Genomic DNA, 27,616 nt, shown 5'->3' with positions numbered 1-27,616 from the left:
TTCATGCTTAAGTAAAATTTTTCATCTCAATGCTTTCTTAAAATAAGAACTTTATTTTTGCTTAAACATCATTTCCAGTCTGAGTCCCAATTGATCTGCAGGTCTACAAGGTAATTCAGTATAAAGGTCATTATGGCAAAATGGACCTGAGTCACACAACAGATACTGGCAGGTAATCTGTGTGGCAGCTCATCCATATTTATGTCGATTTCCATTGAGGTCATTTCACCCACCACTTCTTATAGCAAGACCAACTACATAATTTGCACGGCCCAGAGCAAAACAAAAAGGTAAGTCTCCTTAAAAAAAAAAAAAAAAAGCAAAAACTATTGTGAAAATAAAACCAAGCATAGGGTCTTTCTGACCTAAGGTTCTTTTTGCAAATGCATCGGTTGCCTGCCCATGAAGCCAGAAGCAAAGATCTATTAGTCCAATAGTGAAACAAGACAAAAAAACACACTTTAGCCCTTTCGAAATCATGTTTAATTTTTTCTCAATAGGCAAGTACACTGACAGTTAGTTGGCTTAAACAAGAAAAGCAGAACGTCAAAGGGGGATTTGCTAATCATTAACCCGCAACTCCTGCGCAATTCAACTTTTAATGAGGGAAGAAAGGAGATCATTTTGACACTGACGGAGCTCCCACTCCGTGTCTGCCACTGAAGATTTCAAATGCCTCTTAATCCATTGACCGAGAAGGTGAACTAAAAAGATTCGGGGGTGGAGGGTAAGGGATCTTAAACTATTCTTTGGCTTCTAAAAACCGTACAGTGGTACACAGAAACCCTTTCCACGACTTAAGTGGAGACAGCCCTCAGGTTGTTAAAGCCTCAGTTTCTTGCTGACTTCTCCCGGAAGGGTCAGCGCGCGCGGACAGTCCCTGGATTAGGAAATGGAGTACAACCTTTGACACCCTCCACTGACCCTGCAGCGTAGTGGAAACCGGAGGCATAGAGGCTGCCAGGAAGAGCGGAGGAAGGGAGCGGGCGGGCCCAAGGGGGAGGAGCCGCGGGGGTGAACGGAAGGGGGCGGGCCCTAGGTGGGCGTGGCCGAGCCGGTCCCGGCGGCCATGTTGAGGCCCCGCCCTCCCCTTCCGGCCGCCTCTTCTGTCCCCAGCGCCACCCCTGCCGCCGCTGTAGGTAAGACTGGGTACGGGCACTACAGCGAACGTCCTCGGCCAGCTTGGGTCTAGGTCAGCAGCTGCAACGCGGGCTTGGTCGGGCAGACGCCGAGGCCTGCGGCTCAGATGGCGGCGGGCAGGAGACTGCGGGCCAGAACGCCACCACACCCGGGCGCGAGGCCAGACTCTCCCGGGGCACGGCGCCATCCCTAATCCCTTTACCTTCGCCGAGCTCCCAACAGTGTGTGACCTGGGGCGCTCGGCGTGCTGTATCCCAGAGAAGCTCCCGTTTGCCTAGTCCCGCTACACCGTACAGCTTTTCCCTTTTACAAAGACCGTTCCCGCTCTCTGCATGCGCAGCCACCGCTCCTAGTAGAAGTATTCGCATTCATTCTACGGTGGAAACGGGCCTTGCGCGATGGTGTTGCCCACGGGGGTCCAGGAAGTAGCCGAAGGGGGGCTCCACAGACCTCCCCAGGGCGCGGTCAGGCACCTGCAGAAGGAAGTGCCCTGGGGACCCTGCATCTCTATTCAGTGATAATAGTTCAGGTTGTAAAAGGACCTCAGAGTTCAGTAGGAAGCTGGAGACCATTTGTGATGGGGTCATCAGGGAGACAATATTTAAATTAAAAGACTACGATTTTTCGTGTAGGTCCTGTTAGACCTGAAGATGAGCTACTTATAGGGCTCCACTATAAGTGGATTAAATTTTAAATGGATTAAAATCCTAGATTAGGATTGTAGTGGGACATACTAGAAGGAAAGTAGAAGGCAGAGTTTTAATTTCTTATATATAATTGGGATGATGGTAGTGGGAATTAAAAGAAGAAAGGGCAGTGTTGAAACATTTCAAATATGAACAAATAAATGGTAGCCAGCAGTCGGGGCACTGACATGTGTTGATTTGTGAAGACTTGTTTAGGTTAATAGCCAGTAGAGTGGGACATACTGAAAATGAAGTGGATAAAAATTCAAGGAGTCAAAGAGAATAGTAACCAAAAGCACACGTAACAGTTGAGTGTCCCTTATCCAAAAAGCTTGGAACCAGAAGTGTTTTGAATTTCAGATTTTGAACTATTTGCACATACATAATGAGATATCTTGGGGATGGAACCAAAGCAAAATTCATTTGTTTCATATACACTTTATATACAAAGTCCAAATGTAATTTTATACAACATTTTAAATAATTCTGTTCATGAAACAAGTTTCATGGTGCAGAACTTTCCACTTGTGGTATCATGTAGGCACTCAAGTTTCAGATTTTGGAGCATTTCAGATTTGGGGATAATTGATGCTCAGCCTGTAGATACATAGAAAACTTTTGAGACTCATGATAAAATGGAAAGAATGGGCAAAAATACAAAGAACCTGGATTTCTGGATGACATTTAGCTTCAATAAGAAAAGAGAACCACAAGATTTGATTCTTTGACCTTTTAGAGAATGGATATGTTATGAATAAACTATTTCTTTAGGTATTTTACCTGATTGGCTTGACTTGTTCAGCCATGTTCAGTGAGTCTTTCTTTTCCAAAAACTCTTTTATGAACTTTCTAGAACAATTGGATATTCCCACTGGCACTGTAAAATGTTTTGGTTTTGAAGTTTTTTGCGGGGAGGAGGAATTGGGATTTTTTTGGTGTTTACCCTGTTCTTAGCACCCCATCTATCTTACAAAATCTGTTCTAGACCTAAAAGAAACATATGTATCAGACAAAAGACATGTGATACTTGGGGATTTCCATATGTGTATTTTACTTAACATCAGCCACTTTAGCATCATTCATAAGTCAGTCTTATCACCATGCCCATTCTGTGTGATCAAATCATAAAACTTCAGCCTGCCTCTCTCCTTCATCTCTTTTTTCCTTTTTCCTGCCCACATTACAAATTTGACCTACCACTCTTAGCCAGATAAATCCATCTTCCTCTATTCTCTTAGTTCCCATTTCTGTGGGGACTTCACTCTCAGTAGTTGACTACATCTCACATTAACACTTTAACACTTTTTTTATTTGTTTGAAAAAGAAAAAAAAAAAAGTCTTCCTAGTACTTACTCCAACAAAGGTTTTGACCAGTCACTGGGGCTTGTGGCAAAATAGGTGCAGTGGTGCATTGCTTAACACTGGGATGTGTTCTGAGAAAAGGATCCTTAGGTGATTTCATTATTGTGTGGATATCACAGAATGTCCTCACACAAACCTAGATAGTATAGACTGTACTGTACTCCTTGCCTGTGAACAGCATATTACTGTAAAGGTACTGTAGGCAGTTGTATCACAATGGTAACTGTTTGTATATCTATAGGAAAGGTACAGTAAAACTATTTGTATATATCTAGGAAAGGAACAGTAAAAATATGGTATAAAAGATAAAAATGGTATACCAGTATATGCTACTTGCCATGAATGGAGCTTCCAGGACTGGAAGTTGCTCTGGGTGAGTCAGTGACTGGTGAGGGGATGTGAAGCCTAGGATGTTGTATATACTGCCATAGACTTCCTAAAAAGTATTTTTCTTCAATAATAAATTAACCCTCGGGTCCTGGGGTTGTGTCTTAGTGGTAGAATGCTCACTTAATTCACGGAGGCCCTGGGTTCAATCCTCAGCACCACATAAAAATAAAATAAAGGTGTTGTATTCACCTGCAACTAAAAAATAAATATTTTTAAATTAATTAATTTAGTTTGCTATAATTTTTTTACTTTATAAACTTTGTAGTTTACTCTTTTGTAAAATACTTTAAAAACAAACATGTTGTACAGCTATATAAAAATATTTTTTCTTTATATCCTTATTCTAGAACTTTTTCTAATTTTTATTTGTTTTTTGTTTACTTCTTAAACTATTTCATTAAATATAAAGGCACAAACACATTAACCCAGGCCTACACAGGATCAAGATCATCAATATCATAGTCTTCCACCTTCATATCTTATCCCTCTGGAAGGTCTTTTAGGGCAGGAACACATCTAGAACTGTTGTCTTACTGCCTTCTATGTACCTCCAGAAGGACCTGCCTGAGACTTCTTGAGAGGTGTCACTTTTCAGAAATATGTTCATGGTGATTAACTTGGTTTTCTTTTTTTTCTTACTTTTCTTTTTTAAATCATAAATTTGTTTATAAATAGATAATACACTGTGAGCATTCTCTTAATGAAAACCTTTTAGTATTGGAGCGCATGTTTTCAAACTTCAAGGAGTTTATTGAGGTCTAGAAAAGCTACTAGATCCTTCACTGTGAATTTTCTTGAGGATTCTTTTCCTTTTTCTGCAGTTTCCTTTTCTCTTGCATCTTTAGCTCTGTGTGCACTAGACAATAGGACTTTTTCAGCTTCATCATAATCTTATGGGATCACCATTGTATGTGTAGTCTGTACCCTGACCACACACATACTCGTTATGCTACATATGACTGAATTAAGGTTATTAGATTAAGGGCCAAGGTGAAATGGTACTACATTTTCCATGTTGCCATATCCAGAGTAGAATTACCAACCTTAAGAGAAGAATGTCTCTGCTGGGATTATGCAGGTAGCCATAACCTCTGCAACCTTGCTAAAAGAAACTTTGTCATTTATAATACATTTGGTCTTTTTTCAGGATCACCTGCCTTGCTGCAGACAAAGAAAAACAAGTAGCAATTGAACCGGTAAACTTAATTTTCATAGTTCATGTGTTATTACTCAAAATTAAATGAAAATATCTAATAACTTGGTTTAAAACATCTATTGTTTTTTACATAGAAAATTTCTATTGAAAAATATAACTACCTAGTGTGTTATAATCACGTATCATATCATATCTAATTCTTAGCTTACATCCCTTTTTTTTTTGTTAAACTTAACATTTTTCTTAATTTGTAATTGAAGGCAGTTTACAAAACAAATTATTAAAGGGAAAAAACTTTAAAAGACTGGGGTTTTTTAAAGCTTTGTACTAATTTTTTAACCAAGTATTTTAACCACGTTTCTGACCGGATGAACAGTATTTAGTTTTGAATTTTAATTAAGGAATATTCACAGAGTAGAAATAGACCTCTGTGGTTTATTGAAATTAATGAATAACAAAGTATAGAATAATACAAATAAAGGACAAGCAAATTTTTTAGAAGTTTCACATAGTATCCAACAACTTCAAAATAGTATTCATAAATTTAAAAAATATAGTAATTATTAGGTGCCTCTTATGTACCATGTATCCAGTGTACCATATTTTGAGAAAACCTACATACTTCCTGTAGCTTTAAGAAAATTTCCATGTAGGATGATCAAGCAGATTTTATTCTTTGTTCTTATGATGTGTGTATATAAAAATTATACAGTGCCACCCTGTATAATTTTATTGTTTAAGGTAGGATCATGAATAAGAAAAACTGAAGTAAATATACAATAAGAAATAACATGGAACAATTTGTCATTTAAGAATTTTTTATTAGATTGAAAACAAAAAGTAATGGAAGAGATACTAATTTCTCATGTAATACCCTAATCCTATGGAATCAGTCAATCTTTGGTTGTCTTTTTAAAATTAAAAGAGTATTTAATGATCCTGTACAAGGGTAGGACAGCAAAACAGCTAAGAGTATGTGCTCTGATGTCAAACTTCCTGAGTTCAAATCCCAGTTTTCTAATATAAGACTACATATTTGGACTTACTGAAGGAATTGCTTGAAGATAGGATTGAAACTATTCTCACTTAGAATTTTGCAAAGACATTTCCAAATTTGCTTTTTCAAAATTATCATTAACATATCTTTGTAAGAATAATCCTAAAGCTTGCGGCTGATCAACCTATTAATACATTTCACTGAGAAAAACATCAGAGAGGTAATATTGGATCCTGGTATCTGAAGCTTTTTATTTAGTGTGTAGAACTTATCAATTTATATTTTAATGTAGTGCTTCTAGGAATGGGAAGGTACTCCTCCCTTGAGAAGCACACATCAGAATCAGTTTCATTCCTCTTTGCTCACCGGGTAATGATAAAAGTAGTTTCCCAATTATTTCCATGTATTTACTATTAAAAGATATTGTGTAACATTTTACATGTAACTTTAAAATTACTTTTATATGAAAGTTTAAAAGATCCATTGGAGAGAAAACAAGTGCCAAAACTTCAAAGTTTCCTAACAGCAAGCTGTTCTTTTTATTCCCTAATAACAGATCTGTGTTGTACTTCTTGATTTGGTTTAAAAGGAGAAATATTAGTCTAAAATTTATGTATCACTTTTTCTCTGAAGTTCTCAGAGGATGAGTAATTTAATCTGGTTTAGCATATTGAAAAATACCTATCATACTATAAGTGACCAATAATGTTTTCTGTAGTTATCAGTATAATTATAGGTACATCATCTTCATCCTGTTTTAAAATCAACCATAATTAAAAATACCAGTTTCTTGACTTCTTTGTTACAGTTGACATGTAGACTGTTGATATTTTTTAATCTAAACTAGTCAATTAGTAACTTGAGATTTAAAAAAAAAAAAAGAATTTGGGACAGTCTGCAGCAATAAATTATTAATGATATGCCAAGGTATTAAAATTTTCTAGAAACAAGTATGGGTAACAAGTATAAATGTGAATATGAAAGTTTCTTAATATTATTTATCAGAGAAAAATGGCAAGTGAAAGTGAAAAAAATTATAGATGGATGACAGTTGTGTGTTTAGATAAGTGATCTGGAAACAGTTTTGTTTCAAGTTTTTCAGAAACTAAGTCTTAAAAATTAATGAGATTAATCTTCACTAATAGGAAAAGAATGGCATTGAAACAGATTTCCAGCAACAAGTGCTTTGGGGGATTGCAGAAAGTGTTTGAACATGACAGGTAACTATTAAGAAGATGTAGACAACTTTAGATCTCTCTCATTCAATTGTATTTGTTTTGCCTAATTTTAAACAAATCTTTATATATTTTGATATACCATTTCACTTTTAAATATGCTTTCTCTTTCTCTGGTTATCTATATGACCATTTTACCAAACTTAATTGTGTAGGGATTGGACTGTGGAGTCTGACAAAGAATACCTTCAAGTTTTGAGTTGATAGCATTCTAAAACTTTATGACACTGTATTGCCATTAAAAATTCTGAGAACATTTTTAGCTAACATGACTGGAACTTGCTACATTGGATAGTAGAGATATAGAACATTTTCATTACTTTAGAAAATTCTATTGGATAGTACTTGTTTGATGGAGGTTTTATTTTTAGAAATGAAATAGAATTAACTGTATTTGAGAGGAAATTTATGAAACTGGGGGAGGGAAATTTGATGTTGAAGTAGTGATAAGATAAAACTCATTATAATTAATGTCACTGGGAAAGGGTTCAAGGAGGTCCTTGGAAGGAGGGAACCTCAACTCGGGACAACGAGATCCTCGTGTCTCCAGCAAGAATTTCATAACACATCAGTAAGAGGCACAGGCTGATTTATGAAGCAGAGGCAAAGCAGTTAGTAAACACCCAAAGAGACAGAATTGAGTGGAGACATTGAGGAGAGATGCTCTGTGTTCTTCAGCTTAGAGAATATGTATGGTCTCTCAGGTATTCTAAGATGCGTGACCTAAGACATTTGTCTAAAGTTAAGCTTTGAATTTTACCATCGGTTAAGAAGCTTATAATTACCTTGTGGTGTTTGTTTTTCTACCTTGAAGTCAGATCATTTCCTCTTTCTAGTTAAGCAAAAACTATGAACTGAGTTTCTCTCTGTAATCTACTTATTATGTAACCTGTGTCATTTAGAGTTATTGTTTAAGAATTGTGCCAGAATGTAATCTGTTGTGTGTTCCAGGAGCGTAGAAATGATCTAATAGTTTTATTTCTGCTCTGCTCCCTTTGAAAGTGAGGGTCCTTGAAGAGAGGTACAGCCTTAATTTTTGTGCCTGGTTGCATATGGCCCAATCCTTCTCCCTCTCCCCATCTCAATAGCAAATTTCTATGTATGACATTCTGTTCTTTTAGTAATTGAGGAGCATTGTAATGACATGATGGGGATAGAAGTTTCTGGTTATTAGATAATTCTGGGTTTTTTTTTCCTTTTATGATAGTGATTATCATACCACTGTTTGAAATATGTTTCAGACCTGATTTATTACAGAGCTGCTTGAGATAGGTGTTTAAAAAAAAATTGTATTGTGGTAAAAATACTTAAGATGAGATCTACCCTCTTACCAGTTTCTTTTGTGTGTGGCACTTACTTTGTGTTTCTTTCTTTTCTTAACATATTTTTATTGCTCTTAACAAATTTTTAAGTTTACAAGAAATGTTTTAAGGCACCAACTATCCTGGAGCACGATTATGCACTCTCAGTTTGGCCAGTTGATAACAAATATCCTGGCATTGGTCATGGATCTGATATGGTATACCATGAAAGAAGACATCTCAATTTCCCTAAGAGGAGTTGAAGACCTAAAAGCAGCTGCCAGAAAAATTTTATGACTTCTAATCATCCACAGGAAAAGACGTTTAAAATAGGGTAGAAAAATAAAATCAAAACATTTGCAGAGAATAGAAGGGAGCATACAAAAACTTCTCAATAGCATTGATGGGGCCTTTGTGGGAGTCTGTACCTAAAAAGTCAGCACAGTCAAGTAGCAAAAAGAATTAGAAACTCAGTGAAACAAAAAACATTAAAAGGAAAGTCAGGAGGGATCCAAGATGGTGGACTAGAGGGAGGTTGTGTTCCTTGTCGCTCCATAACTCCGGTTTCAAGCAGAGGATATCCGTTTCTTGGTGAGGCAGTTTTTGCTGCTTATCGATTCCCTGGTGTTTACCCCATTTGTCTGCTATGATGACCTGCAGTCTGCCAGCATATTGATGCCTTTTCTGAGTGCAGATTGCTCACTGTCAGGCGCCTATCATCCGCCATTTGCCTGCCTCTGGCCAGTCCATCGCCTGCCTTACACCTATCCATCACCCAATGCACAAAGTTCACCTCCCGACCGCCAGCTGCCTACTGTTGCCTGGAAATTCTCTGTTACAGTACCTGCAGGTTTGATTACATGTGGCTGCCGCCATTTTGAGACAACAGCCAGGACCTGTAGGACCCCTGGCCGGACTGACTGAGCCCTGTCTCCAGGATCCCTCAGCCCGACCAGTCACTCCCTGCCTCTGGGGCCCTCACATCGACTGACTGCTCCCTGCTGCCAGGACCCCCAGACCAACCGACTGCGCCCTATCACCTGGACCCCAGACTGACCGATTGCACCCAGCCTCCAGGATCCCATAACCACACCAAACACACAGGACCTCCAGGACCCCTGCCTGACCAAACGCATCCCTCCTCCAGGACCTCCAGCTGACCACGTCCACACCCTGAGCTGCAGCTCCCCATTTGCCAACACATTTTGAAGCCAGAGCAGCCATCTTGGATAATCCTGGAAGCCATAGCTCCGATCTTTAGGTGGGGTAAATCCCATCCTGAGATGCCTGCTGGAGACTTGAAGCTCATTGTAGGTACCTCTCATGCATCAGGCTACTGAAGACTGGGAGGTTTCATTACTATATGACTGTTATACTGTAGATTTTCTTTTTTCTCCTTAGAGAAAAAATTTAAGTTTTTATTTCTTTACTTTTCTTGCTCTCTTTTCCTTTTGTTTACTTGTTCCCTCAGAGTCTCTTTCTCCCTTTTTTGCATGCTAACATCCAATTTCTTTTGATTACACTCTCACCCTTTCTATTTTCTAGAACTTCTGCATAATCTTTTCTTATCCCATTAACAGCCACATTCTGCATCCCTCTGCATCCTCTTTGTCCTTCATTAGAAACTGCAGACCCTATTGCAAATCTGTTTGTTTTATTGAAGATAATATTTTAACTCATTCTGTTTATTATGACAATTTTGTTATTGTCCTCATAGGGGCTCTTTGGTCTAGGATTGCATAGTTCTGAATTGGGCACTGCTAATGTTGATCTCCCCTTAAAGAAAGGGTTTTGGAAACCTGTAGGGCCACTATAAGCCTATAGGGGGAAATCTGCAATACCCCAGATCTGCACTGCTAGAGGGGAAGATATGTGAACAACATGAAAAAACAAGGGAAGAAAATGATCCAAACAAATCTAGATTCTATATTAATAGAATCCAATGACAGTATGTTAGAAATGTCAGAAAAGGACTTCAGATTATATATGATTAAGATGATTCGCAAAGCAAAGGATGAGATAAGAGAGCAAATGCAGGCAATGAATGATAATACCAATAAGCTGAAAGAGCACCTGCAGGAAGAAAAAGATCATTTCAACAAAGAGATAGAGATTCTCAAAACAACAACAACAACAACAAAAAAAGAAACGGAAATCCTTGAATGAAGGAAACAATAAAGCAAATAAAAAACTCAATGGAAAGCATCACCAAAAGACTAGACCACTTAGAAGACAGAACCTGAGACAATGAAGATAAAATATTTAATCTTGAAAATAAAGTTGCCCAAACAGAGAAAATGGTAAGAAATCATGAACAGAATCTCAAGAACTATGGGACATCATGAAAAGACCAAATTTAAGAATTATTGGGATTGAGGAAGGCACAGAGATACAAACCAACCAAAGGAATGAACAACCTATTCAATGAAAAGGAAAGTCAGGTAGTTCTAGCATACTACATGGTCCATCTCTGAATATCCATTTATAACTTCTTAGTATTGATCAATGAAAATTATATATTGAGAGGATGTAGGTAGGAGGTGCAAAGAATGTAGGGAGGTACAAAGAGCAAAGGCAGGGAAGTTATTTAACTAAAATTTTTCCATGCTGGAAATTCAGTAAATAATAACTAAAACTGAAAAAATCAAGGAACAAATGAAGACCTATTATTTAGATATAAGGGTAAATGCCAGAAGAATTAACTACAAGAGGTAAATTGATCACCTTTGGAATGTGACAAATGAAAAGGTTGTGGGGTAGGGAAAAACTAGTTTCTTGCAGAGTTTGTACAAGTATTTTTACTGTTTGTTGTTACTATCTAAAGTATATGTGTAACTAATTTTTAAAAAGATAGCTATTCTGAAGCAGTACATTTAAAACTACCATCTGCGAGGTCATGGTTGTATAAATTCCTGTTTACATGGCAATGTCCTATGGTTTTTATCAAAATTATCTTATTCACATGTGATAATAGTGATTATGATAAATATTAGTGATGAAAAAGCAGATTAAGGATGTGGAACATTTCAGTGCTCATGAACAAGCATGTAATTTAAGATCTTTGGAATTAATTTTTTATCAAAGCTGATATATTTCATACATTCGTTTAGAAATAGGAACAATTTTTCTTTTAATAATAGAAGTGCTACAGTGGGTTCTACATTTATTTTTAAATTTATTTTACCCAATGTGACTATGTGCCTTTCCAATCAGCCTCAGGTTGGTTGATCAGTATGCTAAATAGGTTTTGTTTTCTTTAAGGGACAGTATATTCATTAAGCCTAGGTGAAGTACTTGGTTTAGACATTAAAGCACTTTTGAACCTATATTATATGTTTTACTTTTTACATAGTCCTTAATTATTTTGTCTCTGTCTTGATTAATAAAGGGCATTAATATTTTGTTGTGGTGGTTGTTGTTAAAACTATAGTGTTGAGCTGAACTGCAAAATGAAATTTGCTATCTACTTACCACCAAAAGCAGAAAGTGGAAAGTGCCCTGCACTATATTGGTTGTCTGGTGAGTATTATACATTTGAGTTTTATAAAGCAATTTCCTTTTAACTGGCTTATCTTACCTTTTTCACTTTGACTTACCGGTGTGCTTTCTGAGCCTCTTATAAAATAGAGGCTTGTCGTTGTCTGCTTTGTAATTTTATCTTGAGAATATCTTCAGACTTAAGGAATTACATTTATATCACTCCTTTTTCAATTAGACCAAGTTACTTGGTAGAGAACGTGTAGTGGTAAGGGTAAGGGCTTAGAAAAGTTACTTAATTTGTACCTGCCAAAGCATTTCTGCAGTTCATAGAGGTTTTTCCAGTCAACTAGAACAATATTAGATGGAACCAGAGCACCATGATATGCTAATTATAGATCACAGACAAGTACCTCCCTCCTGTGTTCTCTGTAATATTTTAAGTGGCCTCTGTAGAGCTTCTCTGGCAACAGTCTGTAAAGTCACAAAGAATTCTAATACTTCTTAATCAGTGGTTAATACTCCTAATCATACCGTAGAATAGATTTGCGAGAGAGTAAGACTTTGACACTAGTAGTTTTGAATTTCTATGCTAATTTCTCTTTCATAAGCTATTAGCACTTCATATTTATAAGGAAAAATTACAAGGAGAAAGTTATGGTACCCAGATTATGTCACGAAGAGTTCTTGTTTCTTCAACGTAGGTTTTTACAACATGTATATAATAATTCTTCCCTATACATGTTTCATCATGGAGAAACCCCAAACACCAATTTGAAATGAGAATAAATGTTTCACTTTAAAAGGTAAGGCTTAGTTGTAGATCTCGTTTTAACTCAACAAAGCATCTCCACGACCAAATGAAGACCACCAATTTTTCTAGGAAAACATTAAATATTAGCAAAAAGCAACAGCAGCTAAATTAGATATTTAATTGTTTTAGAATACATAGTAATATGTAGCTAGATATCATGTCATTCATGGAAAGAAAACTGAGGCCCATAGAAACTGAATACTGCCCAAGGTCACATACCAGTGTAAGGTTGAGCAGGTTTTCTGACTCACAGTTCAGTTCTAGTGTATTCAGCCTTTTCTTCTGTTCTTTTTGCATTATTTCTGATGAGGGCTACTAAAGTTATAACTTTTGGTTAAAGACTTAATCTCAGATCAGATTAATTTCTGACCAAAATTGAAATGTATAAAGATGGATTATCTGAGCTTTATGAGGTAAAATATAGAATTTTTGTTTGTTTACATTAAGTGGCAGAACAGTTTCCTTAGTGAGATGCTGAAGAACAGGTAAACCTTGGAAATTAAGTCTTGATTTTCTAAAAAAAAGGTAAGATTGTCTGACCATTGCACTTGAGAAATGATGACAAAAGGATTTCAGAATGTTTATTTACCAATAAGTTGCTAAAGTTGACAAATTATCTAAAAATCAAAACGTCTAAAGAAGTCCTCAAAGATAGTCCTCTTTGGCAAGTTGAGATGACTGTCACAACATTCTTTCATTAGCTATATACCCAAGATAATTGCAAACATATGCACACACAGAAATATAAATATTCATAGCACATTGTTTGTAATTGCCAAGAAGTGGGAACAAACCAGGTGTTCTGTCAGCTAATGAAATGATAAATAAAATGTGGTATATCCATATGATAGAATATTATTAAGCAACAAAAATAATGAAGTCTTCATATAAGCTAGACTGTGGATGTACTTTGAAAACATGCTAAGTGAAAGAATCCATCCACCAAAGATGACATATTGTTAAATTCCACGTACGTGACATGCCCAGAATAGGCAAATCCAGAGGGACAGAAAGTAGAGTAGTGGTAGCCTGAGGCTTGAGGCCAAAGGTGGACCAAATAGGGAGTGGCTGCTAATGGGCATAAGGTTTCTATTTGAGATGATAAAAATGTTCTAAAATTAGTGGTGATGGCTGCCTAGCTGTGAATATATTAATAATCATTGAATTGAATTGCTCAGTAAAGTTGTTACCAAAATAAAAAAATTCTCTCTTCATACAGATGTAGTTGATTGAGTAGATTTTTTTTTTTTTTTTTGTACACTTAACCACTGAGTCATATCCCCAGCCCCTTTTTTTTTTTATTTTGAGACAGGGTCTCACCAAGTTGCTCAGGGCCTCACTAAGTTGCTGAGGCTAGGCTACCTTTGAACTTGGGCTTCTCCTACCTCAGCCTCTGGACCTGAGTGTATTTAATTAGTAACTTATCTATGTACTCTTGAAGAATAATCCTTCTGGTTGAATTATCTTCATTTCTTTGCCTCTGCAATTCACTCACTCTACTTTAATCAAAGAATTTGCATTCTAACTAGAAAAATAAATGAAATTTTTCTCTGGTACCTCAGAGATTTACATTTCTCAAGTACAAGGTACTACACAGTCTGTCCCAGACACAATTCAAGGGTCATTACATCTAATCACATTTAATCTTTTTACGACATAGAAAGAGGCAGTACTCTCCATTTTTCAAATGAAGGAACTGAGGCTCAGAATATTTTAAATTGGTTAATAAAAGGCTAAGTGAACTTACACTTAGAAACAGATCCTATCTGAAATCCAAAACCCATGCTTTCTACACTATTACCCTTCCTCCTTTGAACACAGTTACATTGAGGTCTGCAAAATTTCAAACTTTTACAGTAGTTGGGGCAGTTCTTCATCATGATATGGCTTCATTATCTGGAAAACATTGGCAAGGAATGGTAAACAAACCACCTTGTTGTTCTGCCATGACTGGTAAAAGTCTGTCCTAACAGAGTTTAAGCATAAAGGCCCATAATGATAATTGTAACTTTGTGTTGTACATTGATTATTAATCTAACCAATATATATGGGCAAACACTTTTTAAGTCTCTGTGCTCTCTATTGTGGGATAATTAGCAACTATAAAAATGATTTATAGCCAGTTCATATTACCTTATGCATATCAATAAGCTTTGATGTTGCTAATTATCAGATGGAGTAGAATATTTAGCACTGACTGCTAGAAAAGGGCTACAATACCAGGTGGTATTTATTTCAACCTTTTATTTCTGGTTCATTCTTGGTTATTCTCACATCATCATAGTCTTAGGTACCTATGGTAAGAGAATGAAATTATCCCTTTATCACATGACTTGAAAAGCACAGAACTAGGAAAAATGAGAGAAATTGTTCTAAAAACTGGGGCTAAAACAATTTAAGAAAGGTTTTAAGCTTACTATTGTTCTCCTTTTAGGTCAGTGAGAAATTAGAATTTTTTGCTGAGAACTACCTGTATATAAAAAATATTAAGTTCTTTGTGTTATGATGGCCATAGTATTAGCTTATTTACTGTGAATATTTAAATTTTTATGCAGATATAATAACAATTTCAGCTTATTTATCAATTTTAGTAATATAACAATTGGTGTAATAGTTTTGTAATTGTTTTCCTTCAACTTGCTGGGCATTAAACCCTACTGGGTTTGTTTTCATGTTGGGCATATGCCCCATATTGCCATTCTACAGTTTGAAAATTTCTGATCCAAAGAATTTCAGTAATTGAAAATTTAGCAAGTGACTGTGAAAGGATAGTGATGGAATCATTTAACCTAAGATGGTTCTTAGATTTATACTATTATAAATTTTGTTAAGAAAGGGACTTAAGTCTTACTCAACTTATATCTACAGCAGAGTAATAATAAGTGAGCTTGTTTTCCTGTACTATAAAAGGTTAAAGTTTGCTGGGCACAGTGGCGCACGCCTGTAATCCCAGTAGCTTGGAAGACTGAGGTAGGAGGACTGTGAGTTCAAAGCCAGCCTCAGCAAAATCAAGATGCTAAGCAGCTCACTGAGACCCTGCCTCTAAATAAAATACAAAATAGGGTTGGGGATGTGGCTCAGTGGCCAAATGTCCCTGAGTTCAATCCCTAGTACCAAAAAAAAAAAAATATATATATATATATGTATGTATATATGTATGTATATATGTATGTATATGTATGTATATATATAAAATATTCATGTTATAACATGAGATAACAGTACTTTTGATCTTCAGGTTTAACTTGCACAGAACAGAATTTTATATCAAAATCTGGTTATCATCAAGCTGCCTCAGAACATGGCCTTATTGTCATTGCTCCAGATACCAGCCCTCGTAAGTATTCTTACTCCACAGATTCTCTATAAAAATTTAAATCTTTAAGGACTAAGTTGTCATCGGTACTGTATACATTATACAGTCTGTGTCATAATTTTGCCATTATTTCTTAATCTTTCAAGTGACATCATGACTCTAAAATCCCATGCTCTGAGTGAAAAGGGGAAGCAGAAAGGAATTATTCCAGAGCACATTAGAAGACTTTTTCTTCAAGATAGTAAATTGAACACAATCTGGTCACAGTAGTAATGAGGAGAAGTATTGGTAGAGGCAGGTCATTAGGGAAGGGATCTCCATATAGTTCTGAAAGATAAACAAACCTCTTTATGGCCACTTACTATAAAACAGTGAGGAAACATATATTCAGAATCCATCGATGGAATGTCATCAACAAAGAAAGATAATGGGCCTTCCCTTGGCACCTGAATTGTTTGTCAGGTCATCCCCTCTCACTTCATTGGCCGGAACTAGTCACATGGTCCCCATTCAAGACCAAGAGGTCCAAGATGTATAGTACTACCATGTTCTTCAAAAGACAGAGAGCTCAAAATATTTGGTGAACAGCTGTAATGCAAGTGGATTTGCATATTCATCTAAAAGTACATTATAAAATAAATTACCATAGAGTGGATAAAAATACCAGGTTTTTCCTTGACAGGTGGCTGTAATATTAAAGGAGAAGATGAGAGCTGGGATTTTGGCACTGGTGCAGGGTTTTATGTGAATGCCACTGAAGATCCTTGGAAGACTAACTACAGAATGTACTCTTATGTAACAGAGGAGGTAACTTAATTAGTATTGTAATTATTGATGGGTAACTGTCAAGAGTTTGATTTTAGACACAAAGTTCTTCTAGTCCTCAGAATTTTAAACTAGGGTATTGGTATTGGCGAATCTATTTCATACATTTTTAGGAACTACCTTTATGTTCATAAAGTTTACTAGATTCCAGAGTTTACTAGTGTTATATTTGCTGTGGTTTAAATTAAAACTAAGTATGGATTTAAAGATTTTAATAATTATATTGAGAATGCATATTACCCAGTTTATCAAAGAAAATAGTATAAGAAACAACCTTGATTTCTTGACAGATGGCTCATTCAAATATATTTTATAGTGATAAAACAAGGCTTAATTAGGATAAATGGTAAAGCATTACTTTTATTCATAATATTTATGTATGGTTCATACATTTTTAAAATTTTTATGATTTTATTATATCATAAAAACTCAAACAATAATTAAAATTTTAATAACAAATAAGTCTTACACCCTAAATAATTGTTTTAGTATGTTGCAGACTTTTTTCTGTGACTAATTTTCACATAATTATAAATTTTTTATGCTATTCTTTAATTGTAGAAAATATTATTCTAATTTTAGTAATTAAATAATATTCTGCCAAATGAAATCTTTTATTTTTTCCTAATTTAGGATATTTATGTTTTTATATATAATTAAAAAAAATTTTTTTAGTTGTAGAGCAACACAATACCTTTATTTTACTTACTGATTTTTATGTGGTACTGAGGATCAAACCCCATGTCTCATGCATGCTAGGCAAGAGCTCTACCACTGAGCCACGACCCCAGCCCCTATATTTTTTTACCATAACAAATGATACTGTATTGATTATCTTTGTACAAAATTTTTTTTCCCTAGGGATTTTTCCCTTGAAATAGATTCTAAAAAGTGAAACTACTAGGCCAAAAGTTGGAACATTTTAAAGGTTCTTTCTGCATCATCTTCCTAAAGTTGCTTTTAAAGAAGTGTATGCCCTGTGTTATTGTTAATAATCATTGTTTACCTGAGTTTTTATTTTTGTTTTCCAGTAATCTTTATCAGCTGAAAACATGTTAACAATGTAATTTGGAATATTGTGTAATTATTTTATATAACTTTGAAAAAGTATAAACTTACTTTCTCTGATAATTTTTGTCATACTTTAAATTCTTTCTAGCTTCCCCAACTCATAAATGCCAGTTTTCCAGTGGACCCCCAAAGGATGTCTATTTTTGGCCACTCTATGGGAGGTCATGGAGCTCTGATTTGTGCTTTGAAAAATCCTGGAAAATACAAAGTAAGATTACCAAAGCCTAGGGATAAATATTTCTCTTAGTAGTATATATTAGAAAACTCTCAAATATGAAAATTATGATAATGTTGTAGTATTGTAACTAAACTTTTCCTTATTGTTGATAATTTCAGGAGGTATTAAATTTGATGAGATGACATGCTGTAGAATCAGAAGCATTGGAATTTCTTCAGAGTGGTTTCTTGTTAGCCTACTAAAAGTATAAAATGTAGCTTATCTTTTCTGTTACTTTTATTCAAACTTTAGTTTTGAACACATTTTCTCCCCAAAGGTTGTTATATTTGATTAATGTTATTGTGATAATTTGTGTCATTTATTTATACTTTTGCCAGGAATGTTTGGAAAATTAACTTTTAATTTTTTGAGATAGAAGAAAATACTCATGATTTGTAGAAATTTGAGAATTTAATGTTCTTAAGGTCTCTAGATGAAAATTAAAATGGAGCTTGATTGAAAAACATCATTTTCAGCCTTTCCCATTATTTGAAATTTTATAGCTTTACATTTTTGTTTGTTTGCTTATTTGTTTAAGTGATCCAAGGTCAGTAACCACCACATGCAGAGTGTCATTCTGTGCAAAGTGTATTACAAGAGTTGAAAAAGGAAATGTCAAAGCATCTTAAGATTACTCCTGTTTTTAAAATCACAGGGCTACTCATTATAGCAAGGTTTGTTTAACCCATTTAATTCCCTTAGTGAAAAAGTCTTTTGTTTATTTCTCTTTTTGTGATGATGGGGATTGAACGCAGGACCTTCTACAAGTATAATAGAGACTACTTACTTTAGAAGTGCTACTGAGAAATGAAAATATTTCTCATAGCAATTTCATAGTATGACAGTAGAAAATAAGAATTTTATTTGTGAACATAAGGCATTTAGTTTATTGTGTCTGAGGTAGAAAAGTAAATTTAAATTTTTTGTCCTTTTTTTTTTTTTTTTTTTTCCTGGTACTGGGGATCGAACTCAGGGCCTTGTGCTTGCAAGGCAAGCACTCTACCAGCTGAGCTATCTCCCAAGCCCCAAATTTTTTGTCCTTTATAAAGATTATTAGATATTGTTAAGTATATACATTGATAAATATTCTAAAGTTGAGAGATTCCATCTTTGTACCTTTATCCAGTGGAAGACAACATTGTACAGAACACAAAATTTGAGATCACAATTCTGTCATGTTAAAAGTATTCCTTCTCACTGCTTTCTTGACACTGTTTAAGAGAAATAATGTCTCAGATGTAATATGTTCACTAAGGTAAGGATGAGCTATTTCATATTATTATGAACAGTTTTTAGGGAAAAAAAAGTAATAGAAACTCTGAATATAAACTTTTATTTAAATTATAATCCCATGGTTTTATGTTATTTTGGCACCTATATTTATTAGCTGAGTATACAAAAGACTATAATGGAGAGGTCCACAATAGAGTCCTGTAATTTATCATAAGGAAAATTATTTATAGGGATTTTCATTGCAAGTTAGTTTTTAAGCCAGTTGCAAATATCTATTCATATTTGATTTAGCAAAATTAAACTCATTTTTAAATTTCCTTTATTTCTGAAGTCTGTGTCAGCATTTGCTCCAATTTGCAACCCAGTGCTCTGTCCTTGGGGCAAAAAGGCCTTTAGCGGATATTTGGGAACAGATCAAAATAAATGGAAGGTAGGTACTGGATGCCTGTATTAGTACTTTTCCTTAAGTTTTCAGATTTTTTAAAAAGCTGTATATACCATAGATTTATGCCTAGCCCACTCAAGTTAAGGCTTTAGAGCAGAAAATAAACTATCACATGCATTGTATAAGCATTCTAGAGATGATTTAAAGAATACAGAAGAACATGTGTAGGTTATACACAGATAAGGAACTTTAGCATCCACACTGGTGTGTATGAGAGATCCTGGAAACAATTCCCTGCAGATACTGAGGGATGACTGTATATAACAACCATCAAAAAACTAATTTCTAATTTTTTTGTATAATGAAAGCTGCTGTGTGGCTACTTTTTGTTCTGCTAATGGTTAATTTATATTTTCATTTCAAAATCACCATTACTTCTAACTTAACATAACCAAGAAATATCACTTTATTACTAAAATTTTAAATCATATGTGTGATGTAATCAGCCTCAGCTTAAATAACTTTGAATTTCCTTTTGATTCTAGCATAGTATATTCAGAAGAATCTCTTCTTGGGCCCTTTTAAATTTAGTTTTCACTATTCCCTCTCTCTTTCAGACATATGATGCAACACATCTTGTGGAGTCCTATCCAGATTCTCAGCTGGACATACTAATTGATCAAGGGAAAGATGACCAGTTTCTTCTAGATGGACAACTACTCCCTGATAATTTTATTTCTGCCTGTGCAGAAAAGAAAATCCCTGTTGTTTTTAGATTACAGGAGGTAAGTACTAGGAAACCTTTGATGATCTAAATAATACAACTGTAAAAAAAAATAAATAAATAAAGGGCATGATTCCATAGTAATTTTTTAGTTTAGAATATAAAGTACTATCTCTAATCAAGATAGTTTATCTATATTAAGACTCTAGAAGTTAAAACTTTCCTATTAAATTCATGATATCTGAGATCAAATTTGATAGAAATAGGAAAGCTTTTGGCAGTGAAAATTATTTAATTTTCTCCCTATTGTCAAGCCAGTAAAAAATGTGAACTTTAATGCTTGAATGATACTGAATTGCTAACATAAGTGGACATATCTTTACACATGTACCCTGTTACAGTAGAATAAGGACAAGCTTCTCCCTTCATTATCTGCATTTCATGTGCACATCCTAGCCTTAGAAGCTGAGCATTGTTCATCTCATATGTGTGCTTTACATTATTTGACCTTTATGCTACTCTATCTATTGTACTACTTGGAACTCCCAGTAGTTTAAGAATAATTCCTGAATTTCAATTGGATTGCAAATTTTCCTTGACTAAAGTACTTTTGATGATTCACTACTCAACTATTTATGTTACTATCCTTTTAAGTAAAGAAATTCTGCTTTTATTTTTTTTTAAAGTATTCATAAGCTTTGGAACATAATATAAAAAGTATTTCAGGGTGAGTAATGAACACAGAAAATCATACACAATCCTGATTTTTGAAAACATTTTTGATTCATCTTTAAGAGTAATGTATTAGCCATGCTGACCTAAGATGTAATTATGATGGTAAATGTTCAAATAAATGTAGTCAGTATATAATGTGGTTTATTATAGTTCACAAAATGTTTTCACAGCTTTAACTTATTTGCAGTTGTTATACCACCAAATGAGAGATCATTTCTTCCTTGTCCATCTGTCTTACAGATGAGGAGACAGGCTCAGAGAGGTAGCCTGTTTATCTAAGGTCACACAGCTAGTATCTGGTAGAACCACGACTAGAAGCAAGGTTATGACTACAAATTCTGTCCTCCTGTTATCTGTCTAGCCATTCCCAGGCAACATGGTATGATCCTAAGGAGCAAAGGAATGGAGTAAGAGCTACTAGCATCAGGAGAAAATGTGCAGAACCTGCTGCCTCTGTAGTTTATGTAGTAGATCTTAGCAACAACCCTGTACAAAGATATTTTGAATATGTGAAACTATATACATATATATTATTTTTTTCAGAAATTTATTAAAAACCATTATATTATATATCTTGTTTTCTCTTGAATTTTCATCCTTAAGTAATGGAATATTTTCTAAATTTATTTGAATATTTATCATCACAATTAACACTTTAGATCAACAACCAACCTTGAGAAATCCAAATATCCAGTTTGATTATAAATGTAGTAGTGTGTTTAAGTATATTAACTATGACTATAAGTTACGTCCTGCACCATGTTTTTTTTCCCCAAATGACCTTAACTCTTGGCATTAGACTGCCTTGTCCTGTGTCAGGAAATTCTGTTGTTTCTACAGACAAAGTTCCTGCCTGCCAACAAAATCTGAAAATTTCCAGAGTTACAAAAGCAGCCTCAAGTTAGGACACAGATGACATTCTTGGAGGGGAAAAAAATAAATCTACCTATTTTTTTCTGCAATTTGTATATCCCAATCCTAAAAAAAAAAAAAAATGTGGTTATCTGAGCCAGGCATGGTGGCACACACCTTGTAATCCCAGGAATTTGGGAGACTGAGACAGGAGGATTTCAAGTTCAAGGCCAACCAGGCAACTTAGTGAGACCCTGTCTCAAAAAATAAATAAATAAAGTTGAAAAGGGCTAAAGCGCTGGGGATGTAGTTTGTTGGTAGAATGCCACTGGGTTCAATCCCCAGTACCACAAAAAAAAAAAAAAATTAGTAGCTGGTTGTACTTACAGGGAGTCAAGACTGAGCAATACATTTTTCTAAAAAAAATAAAGTATTAAATTCACAATTACAGTCTTGAATTCAGTCAAAATTTTTTGTTCACTTTCCTTAGCAGCAAGGTAAGGAAGAGTGAACTACATGTTCTGAAGCAGACTGGATTTGTTGTAATTGGATCAACAACTTAGTGGACATGCCTGAGTAGTGGCTCCAGAGAGGCTCCCTTCAGATTTTGGAAAAATTTCCATTGACCTCAGATTACCTGAGGTCAGAGAGTTTCATCACTGCTTTATCATTTGATGATAAGTACAGTGTAACTGTGTTTCTTTGTGAAATAGGAGCTGTGAGAAAAATAAGCTGAAAATGACAAGGTGTATATATACATAAGTGATAATAAAGGGGGAGAAAGAAAACGGTGCATGATTCCACAAGCCCATTCCTTTACCTCGTATTAATGGTGTTAAATGCTCACAGTTTTTATTTATACTCTGTCAACTATTAAAAAATTGAGAGGAATTAGTGCAGAGGACATATATTAGGTTTTTTTTGTATAATTTTTCTTTTTTATGTCTTGATTTCAGGTAATCTAAACTAAAAATAGCAGATGGCAGCAGAATTCTAAGAGCTGGTATTCAAACATCAGATCTTGGCCTGAAAAGGAAGGGCCTAGTGGGTCTTATCTTTAGTTATTGAAGTTATGTAATGAAAAAAATTCACTGACCTAATACTGACGAAACTTGCAGAAATAGTATTCCCTTTTAGAGACCAGGAAGAGAAGTTATCCTGCCACCTCTAGTCTCAGAACTTTTTTAAAGATTCAAAGGCTATTTTGGCAATGGCCTCTTAAGATCTTAAGATTTGATCTTTGTATACTAGTCATCAGAATTCTGTTGCCTAATTTTTTTCCCCAGATGCCAAAATATAAAAAGGAAAATTATATGAAAAAAAATCCCCATACACTAATTCTTCTCTCTCAAACAACTTTTTTTGACAGTTGAGAAGAGTATATGTTATAAGCATTTGACACTATTAAAGAGGTAAAGGAATGAAGTTGGGTAAATCATACACATGATTTGCCTCTTAAGAGACAAAAAAGAACATGCAGAACACTCCAGAAATATAGGACTTCCACACTGATCTTTGTATCCCCTTAGCACAGTTAGCTAGCATGTGGACTCTCGGTGTTTATTAAGTAAACAAATGAATACCTTTGAACAGACTGCTGCTTAGTACTCTGAAGAGACATAACAAACTGGAGATTCATATCCCAGCTTTTGAGTCTGGAAAATATGTAGCCAAGTGCTCCCTGTTAGAATAAATGTCCATCATAGCTGCTGAAGCACTGCTTCCTTTTTGAGAGTTGAGTGAAGAATGAAAGAATGTGTTTATTTTTATACTCCTGGAGTCAGAGTTTTACTTCCAAGGATTTTTCCATTTAAAGTGTGAGGTGGAGGAGGAAAGTAAGGCCCCTTCAAGTGTCATTAAGTATAGGCAGTTGCACAAGCTGCTTAACATACCAACCCAACTCATTAATCATAAAACTGAAGGTACTAAAGAAAGCCACTTAATAACAACTTTAAACAGGAGTTGAAACTAATCAAGTTGGCTCTAAATGTTTAACTTCAGCAAAATGCCAGTAGTTCAAACGTGTTCTTTTGCCTTTATGTTGACATTAAAAAAAAAAAAAAAAAAAAAAAAACCTTTCTTGGTCCCTCATAGCTAGCATTTTCTATTTTCTCATAAAAATGAATTTTCCTTTAAATATCATTATGGAAGTTAAAGACATTTGATTTAGATAAAGTACTGTTATCTTGCAGTACATTCCTGAGAACTCAAAACTGGCACTTTCTTGTACCCTGGAACTTCTCAAAGAATCATAATAGTAAAAGCAATAGTGGCTGATCCATCATGTTGGAAACTGCAAGGCCCTTAGCATACATGAAACTCAGGGTAAAAACAGGGCATCCCCAGTCCATTAGGGTTTCTCTCACACAAGTCTTTTGAGGCATCTGTTCCCTGCATCTGTGCCTATTTTCTGTCAGATCCATCTTTTTGATGTGTGAAAAATGGCAGATATTATTTAGTCCTGAATTGCAGAGGCTTTGTGGCCTAGAACTCATGTACCTGTTTAACTCTCTAACAATTCGTAAATTTCTTTCTTGATAGAAGAAGCTGCTCTTTAGCTCTAAATTTAACCAACCGGAACTGGCCTGAGAGATGTCACACAAAGTAACTCCCAGGTCTGAGCCTTTATCTTGAAAACTTCCTGTCAGATTCACTTCCACAATAGAAGACAGTTTGCTTTTAAGTTACTTTGATGATTTTACACTAAAACTTTTTAGTAACTACTGTTCCCAAGATATACATTCTGTACAACTCTGAAAGTAAGAGATGGAAAATCTTTACTGATTCATCGCAACCTTGGGGATTTGCCTTATTTCCCCAAAACTCCAGTGATATTTTAGATCTATTTTTATTTCTTATGTTTTAGAAAAGTTTAACTAGTAAATCCCTCAGATGATTTTCTAGTTTAAAACTTTAAAAAAGAAATCTAAGACTTTTATCTCTTTCAGTTTATTCTACCCTTGTTTCTTAATTATGTTTTGTGTGGGTGGCCATCTACAAAATTATTTGGTGTTTAACATCCTTAGAAATTTCTTCCCACCTCAATATTTTTCTTCCACCTTTGAAGGCTGCTACTTATTTCATTCTCAGAAGGAAGGGATTGCCTCTCCATTTTGTACTTTTGTAAAAAATACATATATTTTTTAGTTGTAGCTGGATAATAAAAATATATTAATATATAATTAAAATATATTATTTATTTTTATGTGGTGCTGAGGATTGAACCCAGTGCCTCACACGTGCTTGGCAAATGTTCTACCACTGAGATACAACACCAGCCCTGGTTTTGATGTCCTGGTTTTAATGGATGGGTTGACTGAGCTCTGTTTCAACTGCTTGGCACCCCCCCATCCCCCCACCATCTTACAGTAGTTTTCAAAAGGTTTGCTGAATTTTTATCCAATTTGATATATTGCCAAAGAATGTCAGGGTTTAATGAGTTGCTCCTCAAGATTATGATATGCTTTTACTATGTAGGAAGTAGGGTTCTTTATGTGGCTGTGTTTGGCTTCCTAAACCATAGAGCTTTGGGGCATTTTTTGTTGTTGTTCTTTTTCTGTATTGTTTATATGTGCTTATTTTGTATTTTAGTATTGTTAGTATGCATCTTTTGTCAAGTTAAAATGTCTTGCTCATGTTTCTGAGTTCTAAGTTTATTGATTCTTTTAATCCTTATCAATATGACCATGTCTACTCTGCACATGTAATTAATGCATTATTTTCTCTTTGCTTATACATTGTAGCATTTAGAAAGGAGGCTGTGTAGGATGTTTCATTTTCCTTCATGTTTTGACTGTTCTTTTAATACACAGTGAGAATGTTTAAGTACAAGTATGACAACTTTGATTTTGATTAAACCTTGCTTATAATATTTCAGCTATTTATGAACAAATTAAATAATAAAAGAGATATATATTGATAATAAAATAATAAAAGAAATTAATATTGATGTTTCTGAATGGTAAATAAATGTGTTATCATCCCTGTATTTTGTCTTCTAGGGTTATGATCATAGCTACTACTTTATTGCAACCTTTATTGCTGATCACATCAGACATCATGCAAAATACCTGAATGCATGAAAAACTTCTGACAAGAGAATCTCTTCAAGATTATAAAAATTATAGAATTGATGAGGGAAAATATCTCAAAACATTGGATTTCTTAATGCTAAAAGAACTTCATTGTACTATTGAATCACCTGAATAAATATATAAAATTCACTTCGGATTGAAAAAGTTATTTTACTAGTGTTCACATAGGAAATCTTTAATACTTCATAGCCTTTTCCGTGTAATGTAGAAATCCTCGTTGTATTAACCTCAGGTCACAGAATATGAATATAATCCTATCCAAATCATAGAGTGCAAATTCTGGAACAGAGGATTTAAAAGTAATTTAGCCCAAACTTCATCTTTTCAGAATTTCAGCCTCTGGCTTGGACTTGGTCATGTTCATTTATTATCTCTATTATCTGACAGGTACTTGATCTCTATCAGGCATTTAATAACTATTGTTGGCTATAGAACAGGAAAGTAGGCTTAGAAAAGTGAAGAGAATGGCTTGTTGCTACAGCTATCTGTGACACAGCTAGGCTTAGAAGACAGGTTTCCTAAATGCCAATTCAGTGATTTTTTTTTTTTTCCTTGTTGAACTGAATAGATGTGTGTCTAAATATGACTTTCCCTCACCAGAAAAAAAAGATCACCCTCAAAAGCTCACATCATATGGATCTATCTCAGTGACTTTATTGTAAATAAGAAATAACAAAAAAATGACCTCCCAGTTTTGGGTGCTTCTAGAAATCATCTGACAAAATCAAAAAAAAAACAAAACAAAAAAAAAACAGGCAAAGGAATTTTATATAATCTCCTAGGTTATATAAAAACCATATTTAAGAAATAGTACCATACAGTAAAGCCATCATTAAGGGTAAAGAGGCAAGCTATAAAATGGGTGGAAATGCTTACAATAAACTGACCTGACATCTAGAATATATAAACTCCCACTAGCTTATAGAAACATAAACCAATAGAGAAATGGGCAAAAATTTGAATGGTTACTTCACAAAATAGGAAATATGGCTGATAAGCACATTTACTTAAGATGGCAAATGCAAATAAAAACTGCAGTGAAATGCCAATACACACACCTGAGCAACTAAAATTAAGCAGAACATCCTCCTAAGTGTTGGCAAGGCTTTAAGGCCACTGAACCATCATTGTGCTAGGGGTAGGGGACAGAGGTGTCAGCTAAGGTTGAACATATATGTGTGTCCCCAAACAAAAATTATATTCTTAAGTATAACCAACACACACACATATAAAGCCTGTATTGAAATGTTCACAGCAGCACTATTCATAACAACCCAAATCTGGAAATAGGCTGATTGTCTATGATAGAATGGTTAAAATTAAAGTTATTTATACCTTGAGGTATTCTACATCAATGAAAACACTACAAGTACATGCATCAATATGGAAGAGTCTATTAAATAATCTGGAGTGATCTTGGTATTTACCCTGAAAAATTAAAGTCATCTTACTACAGTGATACATGCATACCCATGATTATAATAGCATAATATATAATAGCCAAACTATGGAACCAGCCTAGGTCCATTAACAGATGAACAGATAAAGAAAATGTGTACATATACACAGTGGAGAGCTTTTTTAAATTTTTATTTTTACAGACTGC

At 34.8% G+C, this 27,616-nt stretch overlaps 1 protein-coding gene across 4 annotated transcripts; it reads left to right on the top strand.

The window, feature by feature from the left end:
* The first annotated feature begins 676 nt into the window (after positions 1 to 676).
* On the top strand, positions 677 to 26,139 carry Esd (esterase D). 4 transcript variants are annotated; one of them, XM_047554088.1, is made up of 10 exons: positions 677 to 699; positions 4,726 to 4,774; positions 6,877 to 6,951; positions 11,698 to 11,786; positions 15,797 to 15,895; positions 16,557 to 16,681; positions 17,859 to 17,978; positions 19,552 to 19,650; positions 20,223 to 20,390; positions 25,918 to 26,139. In XM_047554088.1, the coding sequence occupies exons 3-10, from the start codon at positions 6,884 to 6,886 to the stop codon at positions 25,996 to 25,998; spliced, it is 849 nt and encodes a 282-aa protein (XP_047410044.1). In that variant the 5' UTR covers positions 677 to 699; positions 4,726 to 4,774; positions 6,877 to 6,883; the 3' UTR covers positions 25,999 to 26,139. The 4 variants fall into 4 exon arrangements, with proteins under 4 accessions (XP_047410044.1, XP_047410043.1, XP_047410045.1 ...); XM_047554087.1 differs by lacking the exon at positions 677 to 699 and adding an exon at positions 707 to 727; XM_047554089.1 differs by lacking the exons at positions 677 to 699; positions 25,918 to 26,139 and adding exons at positions 1,026 to 1,139; positions 22,407 to 22,442.
* The last annotated feature ends 1,477 nt before the right edge of the window (positions 26,140 to 27,616 follow it).

The sequence above is a fragment of the Sciurus carolinensis genome, chromosome 5 (assembly GCF_902686445.1).
Source record: "Sciurus carolinensis chromosome 5, mSciCar1.2, whole genome shotgun sequence".
NCBI lineage: Eukaryota > Metazoa > Chordata > Mammalia > Rodentia > Sciuridae > Sciurus > Sciurus carolinensis.
The sequence above is the reverse complement of the archived record's forward strand: the minus strand, read 5'-3'. Positions and strand labels throughout refer to the sequence as shown.